Source organism: Indicator indicator, chromosome 25 (genome assembly GCF_027791375.1).
Source record: "Indicator indicator isolate 239-I01 chromosome 25, UM_Iind_1.1, whole genome shotgun sequence".
Taxonomy (NCBI): Eukaryota; Metazoa; Chordata; class Aves; order Piciformes; family Indicatoridae; genus Indicator; species Indicator indicator.
The window spans coordinates 2,742,463-2,763,997 of NC_072034.1; the positions used below are offsets into that span (position 1 = coordinate 2,742,463).

Consider the following 21,535-nt stretch of genomic DNA (forward strand, 5'->3'; position numbering starts at 1 on the left):
ACCTTCTGTAGGTGACCCTGCTCTAGCAGTGGGGTTAGACTCAATGATCTCAAGGTCCCTTCCAACCCCCTACCATGCTGTGGTTCTGTGTGATATGTGCCTGTTTCTTCGGGATGTGAAACACAGGATTCATAGAATGGGTTGGGTTGGAAGGGACTTTAAAGATCACAGAATGTCTCCAGTCCCACCCCCCCGTGCCTCGGGCAGGGACACCTCCCACTAGCACAGGTTGCTCAGGGCCTCATCCAAGGTGGATCACTCAATACAGGATCCAGCATGCCAATGCACACAGCTTTGGGGGGAAATACACCCCAAATTATTTAACAGCCTCATAAAACTGGGGAGAGGGGTAAAGAGTTCTAAGAGGCAAGAGGAAGCAGCTGCTTTCAGTGCAAGCTTCCTGCTCAGCACATAACATTTTGACTCAGCAACTCTGTCCCAGTCCTGTCCCCCCCACCCCCCATCAGCCTGGAGCAAACAAAGAGCCATGCAGCAGATCACTACAGTGATGCAAAGCAGAATTATTCCACCAAGGACAACACTTCCCATTGTTCCTTCTCCCTGAGGGAGCATGAGGTTTATGAAGCCTGCTGACACCATTTCAGTCCTTCGGCTATCTGCATGTCTTCCCATCAATGCCCACCTCAAGCTTCAGCACTCACATTGCACCACTCTTCAAGAGGGTGACAGTGACCATACCCAAAGAGCCCCAGGAGGGCAGCCGTCCCTCCTTGCTAACCTTTTGAAAAGGTCTAAACAAACAGCAAATAATCACAACACACCCCTGAGAACCAACACAGTACCACGGCCTATTGTGCAAGCTCTCAGCCAACCTACCTAATTAGCAGCCAGCTGAATGTCTTTGTTTTGAAGCAATTAGAAAGACAATCAGTGTGAGGTGTCAGATCCCACTTCACACCGTGGGGCTTCTGCTGAATTCAGCACCAGCTAGTGACCCACATAGCAGGATCCCAGGGGAGGGCTGTTGAAGATTAACTAACTGCTCAGCTTCACCTGGCAGGCTTTTTTGTGCCCTTGGCTGCTTCTTCACAGGAAGAAATCCAAGGAGCCAGTCCACAACTTCCAGCTCACTTCTATTTGCAGGCTCCTTTATGCAATATTCCTGCTCAGATGGTCCATAAGGATATTTAAAGCACTTGGAAAAAAGGCTTTTCAGCCTTAATTCCATTTCATTAGCATGATTAATTCCATATCATTAGCATGATTCTTTAGAGTGAGGGTGGGGAGACACTGGAACAGGCTGCCCTAGGAGACTGTGGCTGCCCCCTCCCTGGAGGTGTTCAAGGCCAGGCTGGATGAGGCTTTGAGCAACCTGGGCTGGTGGGAGGTGTCCCTGCCCATGGCAGGGGGTTGGAACTGGATGATCTTTAAGGTTCTTTCCAACCTAAACCACTCTAAGAATCTATTATTGATTTTGGTTTATTATCATAATTATCATTTTATTAGCATGGATAATTCCAATTTATTAGCATAATTAATTAAATTTTATTAGCATGTGCTGCCCAAAAAAACTCTCCACTTCGGACATAATCTACCACCTAACAGAGATTGAACAAGTGCCACCTTACAAGAAACTGAGCTATGTCACCTCTCTAAAACTGCACCTTTTACTTGTCTAAAAGAAACAAAAATGCTCTAAATATGTTCAGAAATTCTGAGGAGCTGTAGTGGAATTCTTTTAAACAAGACTGCCAAGTTCAGAATTGTTTGAGTTCATTTTTCTTGCAGAGTTTTGAGATGGGTGTTTGAGGGCCTAAGAGTTTTTCAGCTGTCCAGAGGAGATGGTCACCTCCAGGTTCCAGCACATGGCTGAATTTACACCTACAGTAAATAGATCAAGATTTGGCCTCCTCAAAACAGTTTTCAGGTGCTTAGCAGGTAGCAAAACCATAAGGAGTGGTCAATGTTCATTTATCAGCTGCAGTGCTATGGGGAAGTAAAAATGCTGCTCAGATAACAAAAAAACCCAAACCCCCATACAGGAGCTATGCCATGACCTACTGGGAGCTTCAGTTTGGCTATGAGGAAGAATTTCTTCACTGAAAGAGGGGAACAGGCTGCCCAGGGAAGTGGTAGAGTCCCCATCCCTGGAGGTATTCAAGAAATGTGTGGCCACTTCAGGACTATGGTTTAATGGCCATGGTGGTCTTAGGTTGATGGTTGGACTCAATGATCTTGGAGGTCTTTTCCCACCTTAATGATTCCACAGCCTATAAGGCTGTTAGCACCACCTGGAAAACACAACACAAACCCTCCTCTACCCTCACCCTGTGCCTCACAGTTCTAAAGCCAAAAGGCATCTTCTAAGGAAACAAAAAGGAAGATCTCAAATACTGGTGTTTTCGTAAGGCTTTTGATAAAAGCTGCTCAAGCTAAAGCTCCATCAGGGTTCAGTGCATGGACAAAGGAAAGCCAAGTGTGTAGGTGTCAGTGGAGAGGAGGCAGCTCACCAAGAAGCACTTTTTCAGTCACAAACAAGTCAGACAGCTTTGACTGGTCTGACAAAACCCTCATATTAGCCATGCTTTGGCAGAAGTGAAGAGAGGCTTTGGCTTGGTTACAAAACTAGGCAGGTTTTGACAAAAATGTTTTCAAGATCAAAGAATCAGGAATTGGCTGTGCTGGAATCTTCAGAGCAACCACCTGAAAGCAAAGCTTTCCATCAGCCACTGCTACTTGAAAGCTCAGCTGTACTGGAAAGTATTTTTCATTTTCAAAGTTAAAGAAATCAGAATAACCCAAGCAGTAGATAATAAATAACCCCCAAACAAATTCACAACCAACCTTTAGACTCTAGGGGCACCTCTGGGTGTACTTTTCCTTGCCAGTGTCAGCAAGCTCAGCCTGTGAGCAAGCTGTTTCAACCATTAGGGGAAAACTTTCCCCCACCACTGGGCAGAGATTGAAGAACAAAAGGGCAAAGCTTGCAGATGAGATTAATGCCCCAGACCAGAGAATCACAGAATGGTAGGGGTTGGAAGGGACCTCTGGAGATCATCCAGTCCAACCCCCTTGCCAAGGCAGGGACACCCAGAGAAGGTCACACAGGAATATGGCCAGGTGGGTTTGGAATGTCTTCAGAGATGGAGACTCCACCACCTCCCAGATGATTGTGCTGCTTCTGGGTATTGAAAATCACACACTACAGAAGGATCAAAAAAGCCACCAGTGCTACAGGCATGGGAACCAGTGCTGAAGGAACTGGCTGAAGGTAACAGCTTACTGCTGAGCCCTCAACCAGCTGCTCAGAGTGGCCAGAGGTAACTCCATGCAAACAGGATAAAAACAATGAAGACACAAGTTTTATCTCAGTCTAAGCCAAGAATGAATCATGAGCAGGTTCTTCTAAGTTTTACTAAGAGTTGTAACCTGCTTGTGGCTGCTGTATCTGAGCAGGCAGCCTGCCAGTCTGGTCCAGCAAGGCGAAACAATTCCCACCTTCCCATTTTCTGTTCATGCTCTTGCCTAACACCCTTACCAGCAACCCTGTGACCATGACTTTTGCTCTCATATCCTCCTCTTCTTTCACTTCAGCTTCAACTCACAGATCAGAGAATCACAGAATGGTCTGGGTTGGAAGGGACCTCCAAAGGTCAACTAGTCAAACCCTTTCTGCAGTCAGCAGGGACATCCTCAACTCAATAAGGGTGCCCAGAGCCCTGTCAAGCCTCACCTTGAATATCTCCAGGGATGGGGCCTCGACCAACTCCAAGCCATGCTGTCCAACTACCAGTTAGTCCCCTCAACACCTGTACTGGTTGTGACAACAGTGCCTGTGTCAAGAGCTGCTCCAGAGCTCAGGCTCTCCCAATAGCCTCTCTTATGGCAATCTCTTAGGTGTAGAACAATCTAAAAAGATTAAATTAATAACAAAGCATCTGTGTCGCAGAGGCTGTGCTGACTCTTCTGCCAGCACAGATTTGATCATTACCTCAGTCAGTGGTGGCACTTTGAACCCTGCACTGTGCAAGCATCAGGGAGCAAAAGAAAGTTTAACTCAGGAAACAGTGAGACCATTTCTTTGTTGCTGTAATAATTCATAGATTCACAGACTGGTTTGGGTTGGAAGGGACCTTAAAGATCATCCAGCTCCGACCCCCTGACACGGACAGGGATACCTGACACCAGCCCAGGTTGTTCAAGGCCTCATCCAGCCTGACCTTGAACACCTCCAGGGAGGGGACATCCACAGCCTCCCAGGGCAACCTGTTCCAGTGTCTCCTCACCCTCACTGTCAAGGATTTCTTCCTAATCTCCAGTCTAAATCTGCCCTCCTCAAGCTGCAATCCATTCCTCTCATCCTATCACTACAAGCCCTTGTAAAAAAGTCCTTCCCCAGCCTTTTTGTAGGCCCTTTCAGGTACTGGAAGGCCTCTAATTGAGAAACTGTTTTTTGTCTATCTAGTGTGAAATATAAAGATGTGATTTTAGAACTCAAATAATTCCCATAATTGAGAGTACAGTTAAAAAAGGAGCAGAAAAGGTCTACTGGAAGTATCACGATATCTTGGCATGCTTTTGGTGAAGCAAGAAATGGTTTGGGAGTTTTTGTGTGTGTTTGGGTTGGTTCTGTGTATTTCTTCAAGGACAAAACATTTGTTTTTTTTAAGCATAGTCAAGTTGCTTTTACTGTACTTCACAAGTATTCTAAGATTTTACACTGCAGTTCAGCATGTTTAAGCAAACCTTTTTCTTTCTGTCTGGAACCAGCTGTATCATAAAAGCAGGTGCTGCTGGCATGAAAAGCTTTTGTAGTCTCCTCCTTCCCTCAGCAGCTCACAAACAGCAAATACACTTTTCCAGGTTTTTAACTTCTGAAAGATAGGATGATTAAGGCTGGAAAAGCCTTCCAAGTCCAACCATCAACCCAACACCACCATGCCCACTAAACCATGTCCTACTAAACCATTTCTTGACTGCTTCTCTAATATTCACACCAGTACAGGCAGGACAACTTTCACAACCCAGCCCATCACCAACATTGCTGCAGCTCAAAGCTGCACAGTCACTGTTACCCAGAGGAGCCACTGTTAGCAAGAAGTGATGTACCTCCAAGGCCACACACCCTCCAAGTACCCAGGATTAAGTTCACCATTTAGGCATACAACATCCTTCCTGCTCCAGAACATTAGAGGTTGGAAGGGACCTCCAGAGATGATCCAGGTCCAACCCCCCTGCCAAAGCAGGATCACCCAGGGAAGTCCTACCACTGCTTTAATGACAACCCCAAAGGAGGGAGTGAAGTCTGGGAGCTGTTCAGTGGTGCCCAGTGACAGCACAAGGAGTAACAAGCACAAACTTGAACATCAGATGTTCCATCTAAACACGAGGAGCAACTTCTTTAAAAGGTGACAGAGCACTGGAGCAGGCTGCCCAGAGAGGTGGTAGAGTCTCCACCCCTGGAGACATTCCAGGCCCACCTGGATGTGTTCCTGTGTGACCTTCTCTAAATGATCTTGCTCTGGCAGGAGAGGGTGGACTGGATGGCCTCCAGGGCTCCCTTCCAAACCCTACCATTCTGTGATTCTGTGAACAAGAGTTTTGCAGCAGAATCCACTGCTCCTGCTGCCCAGCGATGAGCAAATGAAAATGGCTTTTACAGGCATAAGAAATGGGAAAAAAAACCACAACAGGAAAAAAAAAAAAAAGGAAAGAAAATAGGATGAAAGAAATTGATTTACAGGCAGAGTTTGCCCCAGGAGCAAGAGTCCAAAGCACCACAGCAATAGATGATGATTCCTGTTCCCTTCAGACATTGTTCTCAGTACATCACTCAGTTACTCAAACATGAGATTGCACAGGCAGCTGCAGTCCTGGGTGGAGAGGGGAGTGTTTGTGTACATTTGGGAAGGGGGACCTGTTTCAGTCCATTTGGGACAGGTTTTTCCCACAGCTCACAGACACAGCCACTGCAGAGTCAGGCTAACTCCAGGGATAAAGCATTGCTCAGAGTGAGCTTTGACACCAGCTCCTTCTGAACAAACACGCATCCTCTTACAAGGAAGTTAGAACAGCAAAAGCATGATGGCCAAGATTAAATATTTGTCTTCAAGGCTTCTTTTCCATCAGCAAACTCAGTCCCTTGCATGCCACAGGATTACAGTGGGTAAAGATTTCCTAAGTAAGGGAAAAATGAAGGTTGTGACAGGAAGCTATCAGTTTAAATGACAACCCACCAGGGAGGGAGTTCTGGACTGTGGGACAAAGTTTGTAGCCAGAGACAGCCCTTCACAGAGCTCAAAACAAAGTTAGGTCATTTCACCTCCTTTTGGCACTACAGGAGCTGACTTCTTACCTCATGGGTTGTGGCTCTGCTGAGTAATGGCCTAAATGAAGTACACTAGCTTCAAAAGGAGAGGGAGCAAAAGGAAAAGCATGTCCACCTCAAAATAATCAGCTGATGTGTGAGTGGAGGATCACCTGGGATGTAGGCAGAAGACAAAGCAAAGGCAAAAAGCTTGGTCACACACATGCTGGCCCAAGCCCAGAAGATGAAGCTCTTTGCAAGATGGATGGATGGGAAAGGGAAGATCTCTTCTGGGTACACCCATACACACAGCTTTTGTGTTTTAAAGCACACACCACTACTCCACAGCGCTCCAGCCTAGCTAATCACCACCAGAACATCACAAAGAACCTGAGGAAGCACAAAACCCTCTGCCACCCAACACACCCCACACGAGCACAGGTAGGAATGCACTTCAACCTCATCAGCACACAACACCCTCACCTTCCATGTCTTCTCCATCAGGAGCCCAAGTGGGTGCTTCCCACCCCCTAACTACATCCCGAGTCAAAGACAGTTTGTTAGGTTTCAAACGGCACAGATTACTCCCGAAGGGGTACAGGGTGTTGCTGAGCTGGTGGTTCAGCACTGCTCGCAGATGGACACACACAAAACACCTCCTTTCACAGCTCTCCTTGGCCCTTCCCCGACCGCTTCACAGGCACGCTGCCACTTCCCCACTCTCAGGGGAGCAGCCAGACCACCAAACACCCCCAGGTCCCTCCACTGCAGCCCTGCGGGGTCAGGGCGAGATTCGGGGAGCGCAGCGCGACCCCAAGAACGCAGGGCATAGGGCGGCTGCTCGCTCGTTCCTGCTCACAGCCGCTCGCCCGCAGCCTGCCCTCGCAGCCCTGGGGACCCCGCCACACGCAGCCCAGCGGCGCTGCCACCCCCAGCCCCCGCACAGCCCGGGCAGCGCAGGGAGGCCCCGAGCTGCCGCCACCGCCCCCCGCCTGGAGGGAGGCTCCCGGCCGCCCGGGGAGGAGCCCCGCACAGCTACTCACGGCTGCCGGTAGCTCCGTCCGGCCCCGGATAGCTCAGCACCAGCACGGGCAACCCGGCCGCTCCGCGGGGCGCCGGGGGTCTCCACACGCCGGGCGGAGCGGCGGCGGCGGCGCCTCCTCCATGGCCGGGGTAGAGGAGGAAGAAAGGCGGCGAGGAAGGGCGCGCCTCCTCCTCCTCCTCCTCTTCTTCTTCTGCCGCTGCCGTTGCCGCCGCCTCCTCCCCGGGCTCTGCCTGTCGCTCCATAGCGGGAGGTAGCTCCGCGCCGGCCCTGTCCCGGGAACTTTCTGCCAGCGGCGGCACAAGCGGTGCCCGCTCCGCCTCCGCCATCGCCGCCCCGGGCCGCCGAGCCCCGCCCCGGCCGGGAAGCAGGGCCTCGGCCGGCCCCCGCCCCCGCGGCGGGGGGTGAGCGGGCAGCTCGGTTCGCTTTTCCCTTCGGAATCCCTCGATGCAGCTCCCTACCTGCCGCCCCTGCTTCCCGTCCTCCGCCCCGGGGCGCAGCGCTCTCTCCTCGGCCGGGCAAGGCTTCCCCGGCCCGGCCCGGGGCAGCAAGGCCGCCGCTCCCTGCCCGAAGTGGGGATCGCAGAAAGCGGACAACCAAACTCCGCTGGGTGCAGGGGCACCGGGCGGCGCAGAGATGACCTTGTTTCCACCTCTCCTCCGAGAGGGTTTGTTGGGTGGTTATTTTTGTTGTGGGTGTTTGTTTTTCTTTTTTTTGTCTTTATCACACTTTAGTTTTTTTCTTAAAGACAAAGCCTGACCTCCAGCAGCAACTGCCCAGCCCTGCTACAACCCCGACTGCTGTGTCTGGAGATGGACTCAAGATGAAACCAAAGATTTCCTATGCTAAAGGGAAGAGTTTGGGGTCTGGCACACGACACTTGGAAATGCTTGCTAGAAAGCCATCACTATGCATTTAGAGTGCAACATCTCAGCTTGACAAGTTTAGATAGCTGAAAGTCAGACACATGCCTGAGCTAGTCCCCATCTAGGTGATCACTGGAGGTGCTTCCAGAGGCTAAGTCATGTAGAAGAAAGACAGGAAGCTGTTTTATTTCACTTTTGCTTTCACACTTCTGAAGTTCAGTGAGATTATTTCCCACCTTTATTTTATTGCATTAGTTGCAGCTGTAGTAGCCTGTAACACCATATCTGGATTTCTGATCATGGAGAGTTCCCACAGCAGAGCCTGTTTTTTCCTATAGTTACCTACATCCAAAGATGCATTTCACCGGGCCCTGAGCAACCTGATCTAGGTGGAGATGTCACTTGGCAGTGTCAGCACCTTCTCCAGAGACACTGCTGGAGGAGGGAAAAAATTCCAGTGTTAACCATGCCCTTGCTCCCCTTCTCACTTGTTTTCCTGGCCATTAATGGGTGGTCCTTCCCCTGTTTTGCATATGTCCACTTTAACAGGGATCTTCAAAACCCAGTTACCACCAGGGACTTCCCTTCAGCACCTCACATCCCTCTATTTTCTAGACCAATATTAGTGTCCCCCTCCGTGGCACCAATAATCACAGCTCATAGATAAAACTGTACAGAAGTGAACTATTTCTGGCTTGGTCCAATCTCTGAGCCAACCAAGTGCAGATAATGCTCTGTTTAATCTGCATTAAGTGGGGCTGGCACAGCAGGAAGGGCAGCCATGCTGTGCTATCTGCTGGCTGCCTGCACTGGGCACACTGCCCTCCCCCCTGCCTTCAGCCCTCAACCCAACCTTTCTGGGCACTCTAACAGCTCACTGATTAATTATTATTCTTATTTATTGCTCAGATGGAAGTTGCCAGAACTTGGCTTGCTGGCTGCCTAAAGCTTTACGAGGGAACACAAACCCACCCTGGGTTCTTGCAGCTTGCCTGCAGAGCTACCAGAGATTATCAGCCTTTCATTCATGATGAGTGTGCATGAGCAGGTGCTGTGGCAATGATGGAGTGGTTTAGGTTGGAATGGACCTTAAAGATCATCTAGTTCCATCCCTCCTGCTCCACATCCCTTGGATCCAAGGCTATAGTCTTCTTCCTTCTGTTCCCATCTTAGCAGCATGTTGCTGGCATAAACAGGCCTGGGGTGTCAAAAAGGAGATTTCCCTTGCAGAGAACCAGCAGAGCTCCTGCATGTTTGAGTTCTAGCACCTAGCCTGTCACAGGCTCAAGAACACCTTTAGTTTGGCCACCCCTGAGACTATCACACACAAACCCCTCAAAATAAGCCACCTGATACACAACAGTGTTTCCCTAACATGAAATAGCATTTGGTGGCATAGCAGGGGCCTGGAATTAGATGACCTTTGAGGTCCCTTCCAACCTAAACCCTTCTATGAATCTGTGACTGACTGCCCTGAGGTGATACCCCATGGGAAGCAGGCAGCAGTGCCTTGCAGATGCTGCTGGCACACAATTTAAGGTGTGGGCTCACTGAAAGCTGTCCCAATCGGCGGCTACTCTTTTGTGGCTTGAACTGAACTGGCCATTCACTTAATTCCCAGCAGGACAGGCTGAAAGATTTGGGTTTGTGTAGCCTGGAGAAAGCTCTAGGGAGACCTTAGAGCAGCCTTCCAGTACCTGAAGGGGAGGCTGGGGAGGGACAGTTCAGAAAGGCCTGTGGTGGTAAGATGAGAAAAATGGTTAGAAAGTGGGAGCAGGGCAGATTTAGGTTTGAGATCAGGAGGAAGTTCTGCACAATGAGGGTGGGGAAATACGGGAACAGGCTGCCCAAGGATGTGGTTGAAGCTCCGTCCCTGAAGCCATTCAAGATCAGACTGGATGTGGTCCTGGGCAGCCTGCTCTAGTTGGAGGTATTCCTTCTGCCTGCAGGGGAGTTCCAACCCAATGCAATCTGTGAATCTGTGCAGTGAATGCATCTATCACAGCTAAATGGCTGTGAAATCCAGACAGGTCTTTGCTTTTCTTCTCACTGAAGTCAGGAGAGGAAATGGTATCTCAGACCAGAGGAGGTTTAAAGAATAAGTTTCTGCTTAAAGAGTTAAAAATATGAGATTTAAGTAATAGCTCTCTGCTTAAAGAATTGCAAATGTGAGGTTTAACCAATAGCTTTCTACTTAGTTACAAAGTTAAAAATATGGTTTCAGCAACAGCTCTCTGCTAAACACCCTGATGCAGTTAGTTCTTAAACTTGAACACAAGAAGTTAATCAGAACTAGAGAAAATACCACAACCACATCTCCCTGCAGCTCAGCACAGAAAAGTGATGGCCCAGAACATGACAGTAGAAAGAAGGCAGCAAGAGCTACACAAACCCCATTCACAATCCCCCCTCAGGAGGTCCACCCATCCCATCCCATCCCGCCTGTTTCACTGCCTTTGCTCAACACATTCCTTGCAGCCTTTCACAGGTTGGAAGGAACTCTCAAAGGTCATCTTGTCCACCCCCCACTGCAGTCAGCAAGAACACCTCCAACTAGACCAGGCTGCCCAGGGCCACATCAAGGCTGATCTTGAATGGGACTTCCACCACATCCCTGGGCAACCTCTCCAAGCCCGTATTTACAGCACCATGAGACAAGATCACTTCAACACAGAGGCTGGAGGAGCAAAGGGCCCTCTGCCACTCTTTGAGGGTGGCATCCTCTGCAGCCTAACCACCAGCCCACCTCTTGCTTGGTTTTATTATTTTTTTCAGTATAAATCCCACAACGTCTTTATAAAATCTTTATTGGGTGCAGCAGCGCTGCTGGGAGCATTTAAAGCCAGGAGCAGAGAGGCAGCATCACTGCAGCTTCCTGCTCTTCTTGACGCCGGCGCGGATGCCGGAGGGCTCCCCGCCGTAGCGCTGCAGCTCCCGGCGCACCTCCCGCACCTGGCCCCTGCGGCGGATCTTGGCTCGCCGGAACTTCTCCCGATGCTTCACCCGCGGGTTGCGGTCGATCTTCTTCCTCCTGGGAGTCAGCCCTTTGTTCTTGATCATCTGGTAGGTGACGCCTCTCTTCTTATTTGGATCCTCTTCTCCTTCCAACACGTCTCCTTCTTCAAGCATGGCTTGGTCTTCCGTTCTCTTCCTCTTGCGTTTCAGCTTCTCCTCCATCATCTTATAGTACTTCAGGGCAGCTTCTTCATCCGGCTCCGACTCATCTGATGGCTCAGCACCAGCAGCCCGGCCATTAGCAAGTGCAGGAACACGCTTTGAGGTGGTTTTCTTAACGTCCAGTGGGAGAAACACAGCAAACTTCTTCTCCCTCTGTAATTTATTCTCCTTCTTATCATAGAAGCTTTTCAAAAGCATCCTAACTTGTGAGGACAACTTCTGATCAATAACTGCCAGCTCATTGATGAGATTCCTGTAAGCAACCAGCCGCTCGATCACAGGGTGACTATGAACTGGCACCCTCTTGGCCTTCAAAACCAAGTAGAAACTGATATTGGCACAGTAATTTAAGTAGAGTTGATACTTGGTCTGCAAATAACGACTGCCCTTGCCCTGGGGGATAGTCCCATTACTGACCATCTGCAGCAGTGGGTGCAGCTCATCCTTCAGCTCCATTAGCTTGACTTCAAAGTCCTCAATCAGCTGCAGCAGCTCAGGGGACTCCTGCTTCAGCAGCTTCAGCTGCTCCTTCTTAGAAAGGGCCTGCAAATCTTTGTCAATCTTTTGTCCCTTGCTATCCTGGGTTTTCTGCTGCTCAGACAGATAGCCCTGGATCACATCCAGCCCATAATCATCTTCCCCCAAGTCCTGCACCAACCTCTTCTGGATGACTTGAGCCTCCTGCTCCTCCTCCTGCTCCTCAGCATCGACTTCTTGCTGGCTGCGTTTGCCCTTGGCCTGGGCGTTGCTCCCGTAGTCCGTGTCGTAGTAGAGCTGCTTGCGTTTGCCCCAGGAGAGCTCATGGGGGAGCTCGGGGTCCTGACGGCGCTCCTCCAAGTCGCTCTCCATGGACAGGTCCCCATCCTCATCTTCAACTTCATCTTCCTCCTCCTCTTCATCCTCCTCCTCACCTCCATCTTCTTCTGCGCTGTGGTCCACGTAAAGATTCATCCCCTGTATCTCTTCCTCCTCCTCCTCCTCCTCTTTTTCCTCCTCAGCGTCTCCATCTTCCTCCTCGCTGTCCTCGGGCAGCTGCAGCCCCAGCACTTCCTCCTCCTCCTCCTCCTCGCTGTCCCCAGCCTCCTCCCCGCTCTCCAGGGCGGCCATCACCTTCTGAAATTGCGCCTCATGGAAGTTTTCCACCTCATCGGCCAGCTCCTCGGGGCCCGCCTGGCCTCCCGGTGCCTCCTCGCCGCCATCCTCGTCGTCCTCCTCCTGCCGAGCAGGGCCAGACAGACGCCGCAACACAGTACCGCGCCGGATCCTCATGGCCGCGCTCCGGAACTTCCGCCGCGCTTCCCTGACGTCACTTCCGCTTCCCGCGGCTGCGGGAGGGTCTGCGGTGACCCGTCCGGAACGGGCCGAGCTTTCACGGAGCCGCGGCGGGCAGGGCCTTGGGGAGCGCCTGCAGATGCTGGATGTGCAGATCTGAGCCCTTCCCGTTAAACTTCCCCTTCCGTGCTGAAGGGCGTGGGGCAGGAGGGCAGGGTAGGGCTAGGTTGGACATCATGCGGCTGGGAAGGCCGAGAGGATGCCAGGTCACAGCCACCCTGCTGGGCGGAGGAAGAGTTCTTCACAAGGAGGGTGGTGAGACACGGGAACTGGTTGCGCAGAGATGTGGTAGAGGCCCCATCCCTGGAGACATTCAAGATCAGACTGGACGTGGCCCTGGGCAGCCTGATCTGGTTGGAGGTGTCCCTGCTGCCTGCAGGGGGGTGGAGAAGATGCCCTTTAGGAGTCCCTTCCAACCCAATGCAGTCTATGAGATTCCATGAGGGATTTAACTGCTGTTAGATTTATAACATATACAGACCCCTGAGGTGGGCAGCACATAGGTTTTTTTTCAATGGCATTGATTAATAAATGAATGAATAATGAAATAATAAATTAATGAATAAATAAATGTGGAAAAGAAAAAGTGTCTTTTTTTCTTCCTCAGGGGTGTTTCGTCACATAAAAGGACAGAGAAGTTGTGGATGCCTCGTCCCTGGAAATAAATATTTAAGACCAGGCTGGATGAGGCTTTGAGCCACAAGGTGTCCCTGCCCATGGTAGGGGGGTTGCACCTGGATGATTTTAAGGTCCCTTCCAACTCAAGCCATTCTACAATGTTAAAATAATGAGAGAAAAGGCAGGTTAGGAGCCACACCTGACATCTGCCCCTTGTTAACCAAAACTCCATGTTACTCACCTCCCTACAATCAGATCATTTTTTCAGAGATAAAAAGGAGTGTTTGAAAACCTGCCTGGACACACCTGAACTACACAGATAAGCTCTTCTGAGCACTTCACCAAATGGCATGTTCCCAGGCATCTCCTGGCTGCAGCCAGGCCCGTTCCCAGAGTCTTTAAGGGGAAGGAAAACTGCAAAGCTGGGCTGCTGCTGCCCCAGCTTTCCCTTACTTTAGTCTGAGCTCAGAAACCCAGAGCCTGACAAAATTAAGCAGCCTATCAAGACGAGCTCTTCAGAGAAGCAGTGCAGGTGCTTTTCTCTTACCACAGAACAGGTGCATCTTTATTTAGAACCACTCCTGACCACCTTCTTGTGGAAAAACACATTGAGCAAACACTGAAGGTGACTGAAACAGAGCAAAGGGCACAACTTTACTCACTTTTGGGTGATTCCATTGGCTTCTGGTAGATCTGAGGGCAGGCAAGTCTCACTTAGGAGCCTTTTTCCTGGCATGTTCAGCGTCTCCACAGTCACCTCTGGGCCAAAGCTTTCCACACATGCAGCCAGGATATGTTTTGACTCTCCACTCCTCACCCTGTGTGGCAAGGACATTGAAAGACACAATTATTTTGGCTCGTTTGATCCAGGCACCTGCGCAGCTTCCTACTTGGAAAATCCCCGTTCAGTGTGTCCAAGGCTGTGGGGAGGCACAGGCCAGGTGAAAAAAGAGGAAGAGTGGTTCCCATTTCTTCTCAAATTGCCAACTCTTCTCACATTTTCAATTATTGCTCTGTCTCGCAGTGAGGTTGGGAGTCTAGCTCCCCACTCAGTCCAGAATTTAAGCCTGGGCTGATGGCTTGCCAGTCCGTTGCTACAGTTCACAGAGTGGTAGGGGCTGGAAGGGACTTCTGGAAATAATCCACTCCAACCCCCTTGCTAAAGCCAGATCACCTAGAGAAAGTCACACAGGAATGCATCCAGGTGGGTTTCAAATATCTCCAGAGAAGGAGACTTCATAACCTCTCTGGGAAGCCTGCTCCAATGCTACATCACCCTCAAAGAAAAGCAGCTCCTCCTCACATTTAGATGGAACTTCTTATGGTCAAGTTTATGCCTCTCGTCCTGTCACTGGGCACCACTGAGAAGAGTCTGGCTCCATCTTCCTGACACCCACCCCTTAGATATTTGTTAGCATTGATAAGATCCCCCCTCGGCATCCTCTTCTCCAGGCTAAACAGCCCCAGCTCTCTCAGCCAGTTCTTGAATTTCTGCTTCCCCAGGTCAAAATGTCACACAATAAAAAGGGGATCGGGCACAAAAGTAACAATCCATAAACCAAATCTTCTTCTAAAGAGCTTGCAATCAAGACAGAAATCCCCAGAGACATGCAGGTGGCTGAAAGGGGCCAGAAATAGCTCTCACCCCACCACGTACAGACCAAAGGGACTGCACAGATGCGTGGATTTAGCAACTGAAAGTCAGATGTGCTGAGTAGCAGCAGCAGCCAGGGAAAACCACTGAAAACAACACTCCCACAGAGTATAAACCTGCTCTGCCTCTCCTTCTGGGTCTGAAAGCACTCCTGGATGCCTCTGCTTGGATTTTACCTGTGCCATACCAGCACAGCTTGGTGAGACAGACCAGAACCAGACTTTATTCTGCTGCCTGCATCCCTCCTTCTCCTCTGTATCTAAAAAAATCCCTTCTGTAACTGAAAAAAGCAGTGCCTTAGACAGACACCCCTCTCCAGGTTTATTTTTAACCTTCTGCAGATGACAGGGCACAAAAAGCATCTTGCTGCTGCTTCAGCCCCTTCTGAGGAGGGGGAAAGGAGACAAAAACAAATGGTGCCCTCCCAAAGATGGAGCCCAGGGCAGAAAATGAGGTTTGGAAAGGATTATGGTGTAACCCAATGCCCTGCTAACAGCTGGGCTTGTACCTATCAGCCCCCACCACCTCTTAGGGAGAACCTCATGTGTAAGCACTGCTGATGCAACACAGGAGCTCATTGCATCATGCTGCTGCCAGGTGACATGTTTGTGCTAGGAGGAAAAAGCTCAGGACACAGGTCCTGGGGTCTTTGAACAGCTCCAGGGTTAGGGACACAGCCAACAAGGGCTGAAGAGGGAGAGCCTGGAAGACGATCTAGTTGAAGATGTCCCTGCTCACTGAAGGGGTGTTGGACTAGATGACCTTTAAAGAAGGTCCTTTCCAACCCAAGCCATTCTGTGACTTTGTGGCAGGGTGCCCTTTCAAGAGCTGGGGTGCCTGGCAGCATTGCCTAACAACTTCAGCCTCTGGAGAGCCTGCTGAGAGCAACCAGCCCTGGGTGAGCCAAGGGTGGAAGCCCTGCTCACAGGGCTGCTGGTCTGCTGCACAAGGAGAAGCTGGAGAACAGGGGGAGATTTTCCATGTCCTGCTGTTGTTAACTGAGAGAAACACACTTTCTGCAGGTGCAGAAAGTCAGGGGACACTGGTGCAACAACCCTGGCTGAGAATTCTGCCAGCATCCTGCTTTGCCTCCCCTTTTGTGCTCTGATGGAGGTGCTTGGAGGCCTTTGCTAAGACTGAGTGTCCCTTCAAAAGTGGCCTTTTCTGTGCTGGACTCAAGGATACACTATAGAGACAGCTCTGGTCCCACTGCAGTGCTTGTCAGAGTTACATAAATGATGCCAAATCTGGGACAAAAAAATCCCAGCTCCTCACCACTGCCTCCCTCCTTGCCCTAACCTTAGACAGTTTTGCCTGCGACCTGACTCAGAACCTGCCATAAGCCACAAGTCCCATAGAGTCCTTTTTCCATTGAAAGAAACTCCTGGATGAGCTGGCAGAGCTGAATGAAGAGCTCAGCTTTGCCACAGACCTACTGGCTCTACCTCTTTTACCTCTCATCTTCTCTGCTTTGACTGCAAGCACTAAGGGCAGGTCAAGTCCTTCAAAAAGGTTCACACACAACTTTTTGCAAACAGGATCCTGCTCTTGAAGCCTGAAGTGTTTTTGTGAGTCAGGAGATCTTTAATTCTGATTTCTGAAAGCTAGGAGACAGAACTGTGGCCCCTTGGCTATCTAGACATGTTCCTCCTCATGCCCAGATGGGACAGTGTCACTGGTCCTGATTCACAGAATCCTAGAATGGTTTGGGTTGGAAGGGAAATTAAAGCTCATCCAATTCCAACCCCCTGCCATGGACAGGGACACCTCCCACTAGCCCAGGAAGCTCAAGGCCTCATCCAGCCTGGCCTTGAGCACCTCCAGGGAAGGGGCAGCCACAGCCTCCCTGGGCAACCTGTGCCAGTGCCTCCCCACCCTCATTGCCAAGAATTTCTTCCTAATCTCCAATCTAAATCTACCTCTTGATGGCAAGATGTCCCCTAAAGACCAGGGTGGGTTTGCACTCAGCAGCTTTGCTGCTTGTTGGTGATGAAGAGGATGCACAGTGACAGTGTAGCCCCCTGCCCCCTCCACCTTTGAAGGTAATTGTCACTGCAGGAGCCTGGTTTCAGTCCCCAGCACGGGTGCTAGCTGGCTGAGCTGTTTATTTTAAGAAACCAGTAGGAAACCAGTGGCTGTATCATTTGCACACGGCCTTATAGGCAGGCACAGGCTCTCCACTGGTGTTCTTCAAAAGAAGGGAAGGCAGAATGAAGAGCTCTTTGTTGCTGTGCGTGGCCGTGGCTGGCTCCTTGGGGATCGCTCTTGTGGCAGGTAGGTGAGAAATAAGGAGCATGGAAAACTGCTGAAGATTTCAGTGATGGGCTTTGGGGTAATCAACAGTTACTGATTCTAACAGACAAAGATCAAAGCTCCAAGCCTGCTCAAGCAGACGTGCTTCAGGGGAGCAAGGACACCTCCGTGTCTCTGCACCACAGAGCTCTGTGCTTTTAATTGCTGCCTCGAGGCTGAAAAAGTGATGAGGAGCTCCAAATGTAAGACTTGATGGTTAGGCAGTTTGGATCAGCATTGTGAAGCACCAACCAGCAGACGTTCATGCTTGTTCGTCTCCATGCTTGTTTCTCTGCAGTGCTCAGCAGGGCCAGAGAGGGGATTCTTCCCCCAGGCTCTGCTCTGCTGAGACCCCACCTCCAATACTGCCTCCACTTTGCTGTCCCCAGCAGGAGAAGGACACAGAGCTGCTGGAGTGAGTCCAGAGGAGGCCACAAAGATGATCCAATGGCTGGAGCACCTCTGCTGTGAGGACAGGCTGAGGGAGCTGGGGGTGTGCAGCCTGGAGAGGAGAAGACTGTGGGGGGATATTAGAGAGAGGGACAGGGTTTGTCCAAAATTATAAAATCCTAGAATGACTCAGGTTGGAAGGGACCTCAGAGCTCATCTACTCCAACCCACCTTCTCTTGCCCTGCTGGCCACACTCCTCTTGATTCAACCTAGTGTTGAGAAGGGAGGGAAGATCCCAGTGCAGGAAATCATGCAGAAAATCCAACCTGCAGACATTAGGAAGTGTTGTATTTAACCACCTTCTCCTCAGAGGGGCTTTTTAAGGGAATAAATGGAAGTATTGCCCAGAGAACTCTCTTTTTTTTTTTTTTTTTTTAGTACTTCATAATTTTACTCTAAAATGTATGTGGAGTTCCTGTAACTTCTATGGTTACTGAAGGCAAGAAGATTAACCAAGGAATTAAATCAGGACAGTATTTTTAGAGTACAGTCAAAAAAAAGAAGTCCTGAATATTCATCAGATGTTAATAGGAGTTTGGCTGATAAATTCAAGCCTGCTCCCAAAGGTTCTGAGACAACTCCCCAAGCCAAGAGGATCTGACTTGAATATTGGCTGTGGATTAAGGGTTAGAAAGAACTGCTCACAACATTGCAGTCAGTGAGAGACACCAGAGGAAGGTCTGTATGAAGGACAAGAGCTAGAGACTTTCTGTAAGACAAAAGGCTCAAGGAGGCAAAAGCTAAAGAGGCTTTTTGTAGTAAGGGAAATGTTCATGCTGAGTGGTGAGTTGGCAGGGAGGAAGCAAGCAGAGCAACAGAGATTGGACTAGAGTATGGAATCCATCCCTGGGGGCTCTGCCAATCAATGCTGCAGAGGACCTGTCCTTGATTGGTCTTGCAGACAGCTTGAAACTGCTGCCAGGGGCTAACAAGAAGGAAATGTATAGCTGAACCTGGGGTGCACAGGGTGCTCCTGGCTGTGCTGTTGCTCCCACAGGCTTTGAGCACCATCCCTTCCACCCTATAGCAAGAGTGGCTCTTGTTCATAAACCCAGCAGCTCTGGAGGGGAGTTCCATGTTGAGCAGCATGCTGAGAGTGCAGCAGCCATACCCAAGCTGGTTTTTCTCTGTTTGAGTAAGAAGAAGTCTGCAGTTTTCCCCGCAAACCACAAGGACCATGAGGTCCTCTTGCCTTTCACCACCAGGACATCAACTGCCTTCTTGCTGTAGTGCTTCTTGGCAGCTGTTCCCTCAGGGACCTGGAGGACAAAACACCACTTAGAACGGATGCATCTGCTACACTGGCAAGGTCAGAGGAGGTTGTTTAGAGGCCAGGTCCAAACTAGAGGTCAGACTGCTGGGACAGTCCCAAGAAAGGAATTGGGTACCCTCCAGTAAGGAGACTTTCCTTGTCACTTGGCTTTCTTCTAGAACATGTTTCAGAGTTTTCCATCCTGACCCATTTGTGTGATGAGGAAATGCTGAGAGCCCTGGGGCTGTTTAGCCTGGAGAAGAGCAGCCTGAGAGGAGATCTTCTTAATGTTTATAGATATCTGCAGGGTGGGTGTCAAGAAGAAGAGGCCAGGCTCTTTTCAGCGGTGTCCTGTGACAGGGTGAGTGGCAATGGACACAAACTGGAACCCAGAGAGTTCCACCTCAATAGGAGGAAACATTTCTTTGCTGTCAGGGTGCTGGAGCCCTTGAGCAGGCTACCCAGAGAGGTTGTGGAGTGCAGACTTCAAGACCCACCTGGATGCATTGCTGCGTGACCTGCCCTAAATGACTCTGCTTTGGCATAAGGGTTGGACTGGAGGATCTAGAGAGGTCCCTTCCAAGCCCCACCATTCAATGATTCTTATGACCCTAGGACTGCATATCCTGTCCTTGCAGGCTATCCATGGTACTCTGAGGACAAGGAGCATGTGCTGGTCAATAACAAGTGTCAGTGTGTGACAGTGACCTCCAAATTAGTCCCCTCCAAAGAAAACCCTGATGAAGAAGTCGTGGAGAGAAACATCCGCATCATGTAAGTGTAAGACAAGTGCTGCAAGGAGATGGGGAGCAGGAGGTGAAGTGCTACAGGAGTTCCCCTTCCTTTGCATGGTTTCCTATGTCCAGGAATTGATGAACTCTTCTCTGAAGGCTGTTTTCTGTGGTATCTGGGACAGTTTCCTTTTGCTTTGTGTTTTTCTAGCTCACAGGAACCTATCTGGTGTTTGTCCCTTCAGATATAAAGAGCAGATCCATGCTGGAAGTGATCCAGTGGTAATGTCACAAAACAGGCTGGGGAAGCAGAGCGGAATATTTCTGCACTTGGTCTGATCTGAAATCAGCCTGGGCCCAGGGCTTTGTATTTCCTGATCTGATAGCAAGGCTGCTGGTTTGTAGCTGGGGAAGCCCAGTTAATGCCTGAACTGTCAGAAACACTTCATCCCATGAGGCAGATCTCAGCTCAGGAGATTTTGTCCTCTTTATTGACACAAGGCTTACAGAAGGGTCTGTGTCTCTAGAAACATGGAGCAAGCTCAGAGCTGCAGGAGTTCTGGTAGAGCTCACAACAGGAAAAGCACTCAAACATCTCTGTCTAGGTCCTGAAAGTGTCAGGCATCTGCTAGCTGAAAGTGTTGAAAAAAACCATAAATTATTCCCACTCTCACGCTGAAAGTGGCACTTTCAGAACTCCTGAAGTCCTCCCAGGGCGGGTTGTTGCCTTTGAGGGCAGCAAAGGGCTGATCTGCCAGTCCTGGGCTTTGCAATGGAGAAGGGGCAGAGTGGAAGTGACTTGAAGAGCGAGAGTTGAGAGTTGTTCACAGCAGAGCAGTCCCCTCTTTAATCAGCAGTTTTCATGAGTGATTCTCTTCCCTCCTTTGCAGAGTACCCCTGAAGGCTCGAGAGAACATCTCTGACCCCCTGTCCCCACTCAGAACCACTTTTGTCTACCGCATGACTGAGCTGTAAGTAAATTTACTGACTTCATTTCCTAAGACTTAACCTCCCCTGCAGCACTGCCCACAGCAGCTCAAAATGGTGTTTGAAGGCCAGTAGAGAAGGTCAGAGTCCTGCAGAGCCTAACTTCCATGTTCTTCCAAACCAAGCAGTGATGACCTTCGTAGCTCTGTTCTCCATCTCTTGCAGCTGCAGAAGGTGTGACCCTGTGGAGATTGAGCTGGATGGAGAGATATACCAGGCCCAGCAGAGCACCTTCTGTGACCAGCCTGAAACCTGCTACACCTATAACAGGGACAAGTGCTACACCTCAACCTTCCCATTCCGCTACCAAGGGGAGACCAGAAGAGTCCAAGCAGCCCTGACCCCTGCCTCCTGCTATGCCGATTAGCCCCATCCCTGCTGCACCAAAGCCTTGTTGCACTCAGTGTTCCCTCCCAAAACACATCCAGAGCTCTGCAGCACCAGACAGCAGTGTCCAACATTCCAGCTCCCAAAGTCGTGCCAACTTGCCTCTTCATCTTGACGTCCTCAGACTAGTGCCATCTCCCAGGAGCAGCTCCCAGTTGTCACCAGCTCCATTCTCATATCCCAACAGTGCCACTGTATGGTCTCAGATGTTCTCCTCATGCAGACCAGATCCTCAGCAGGTGGAGATCAGTAATCCCCTTGAGGTTAAGGGAATTACACCAGTTTGCAACACTGGGGAATCTGTCTTTGTGGCAGTCTTCTGTTGGTCTTCATCTGAGCAAGGCTGCTGTGGACATCAGCAGGAGTGTCCAAGTACTTCCCTGCGTAAAGCAAACAGCCTTTACCCCAGACCCTTTGATTACCTCTGCCATTATCAGAAGGCTGTGGTACAATCATCCTTGGGAGAAAAGATGAGGGA

At 50.2% G+C, this 21,535-nt stretch overlaps 2 protein-coding genes across 2 annotated transcripts; one reads left to right on the forward strand and one right to left on the reverse strand.

Annotated features, from left to right (window-relative positions):
- Positions 1-11,038: 11,038 nt before the first annotated feature.
- UTP3 (UTP3 small subunit processome component) lies at positions 11,039-12,622 on the reverse strand. Its single transcript, XM_054392358.1, has one exon. The coding sequence runs from the start codon at positions 12,620-12,622 to the stop codon at positions 11,039-11,041; it is 1,584 nt and encodes a 527-aa protein (XP_054248333.1).
- Positions 12,623-17,167: 4,545 nt separating this feature from the next.
- Positions 17,168-21,037, forward strand: JCHAIN (joining chain of multimeric IgA and IgM). The gene is made up of 4 exons (XM_054392415.1): positions 17,168-17,231; positions 19,591-19,726; positions 20,574-20,654; positions 20,836-21,037. Exons 1-4 carry the CDS (start codon positions 17,168-17,170, stop codon positions 21,035-21,037), a joined length of 483 nt encoding a protein of 160 aa, XP_054248390.1.
- Positions 21,038-21,535: the final 498 nt, after the last annotated feature.

Bases quoted from the DNA above. Each gene is read 5' to 3' on its own strand.
- UTP3 (XM_054392358.1), bottom strand. From the start codon at position 12,622: ATGAGGATCCGGCGCGGTACTGTGTTGCGGCGTCTGTCTGGCCCTGCT.
- JCHAIN (XM_054392415.1), top strand. From the start codon at position 17,168: ATGAAGAGCTCTTTGTTGCTGTGCGTGGCCGTGGCTGGCTCCTTGGGG. The intron at 19,727-20,573 runs GTAAGTGTAAGA...CCTCCTTTGCAG, and splicing joins GAGAGAAACATCCGCATCAT to AGTACCCCTGAAGGCTCGAG. The intron at 20,655-20,835 runs GTAAGTAAATTT...CATCTCTTGCAG, and splicing joins GTCTACCGCATGACTGAGCT to CTGCAGAAGGTGTGACCCTG.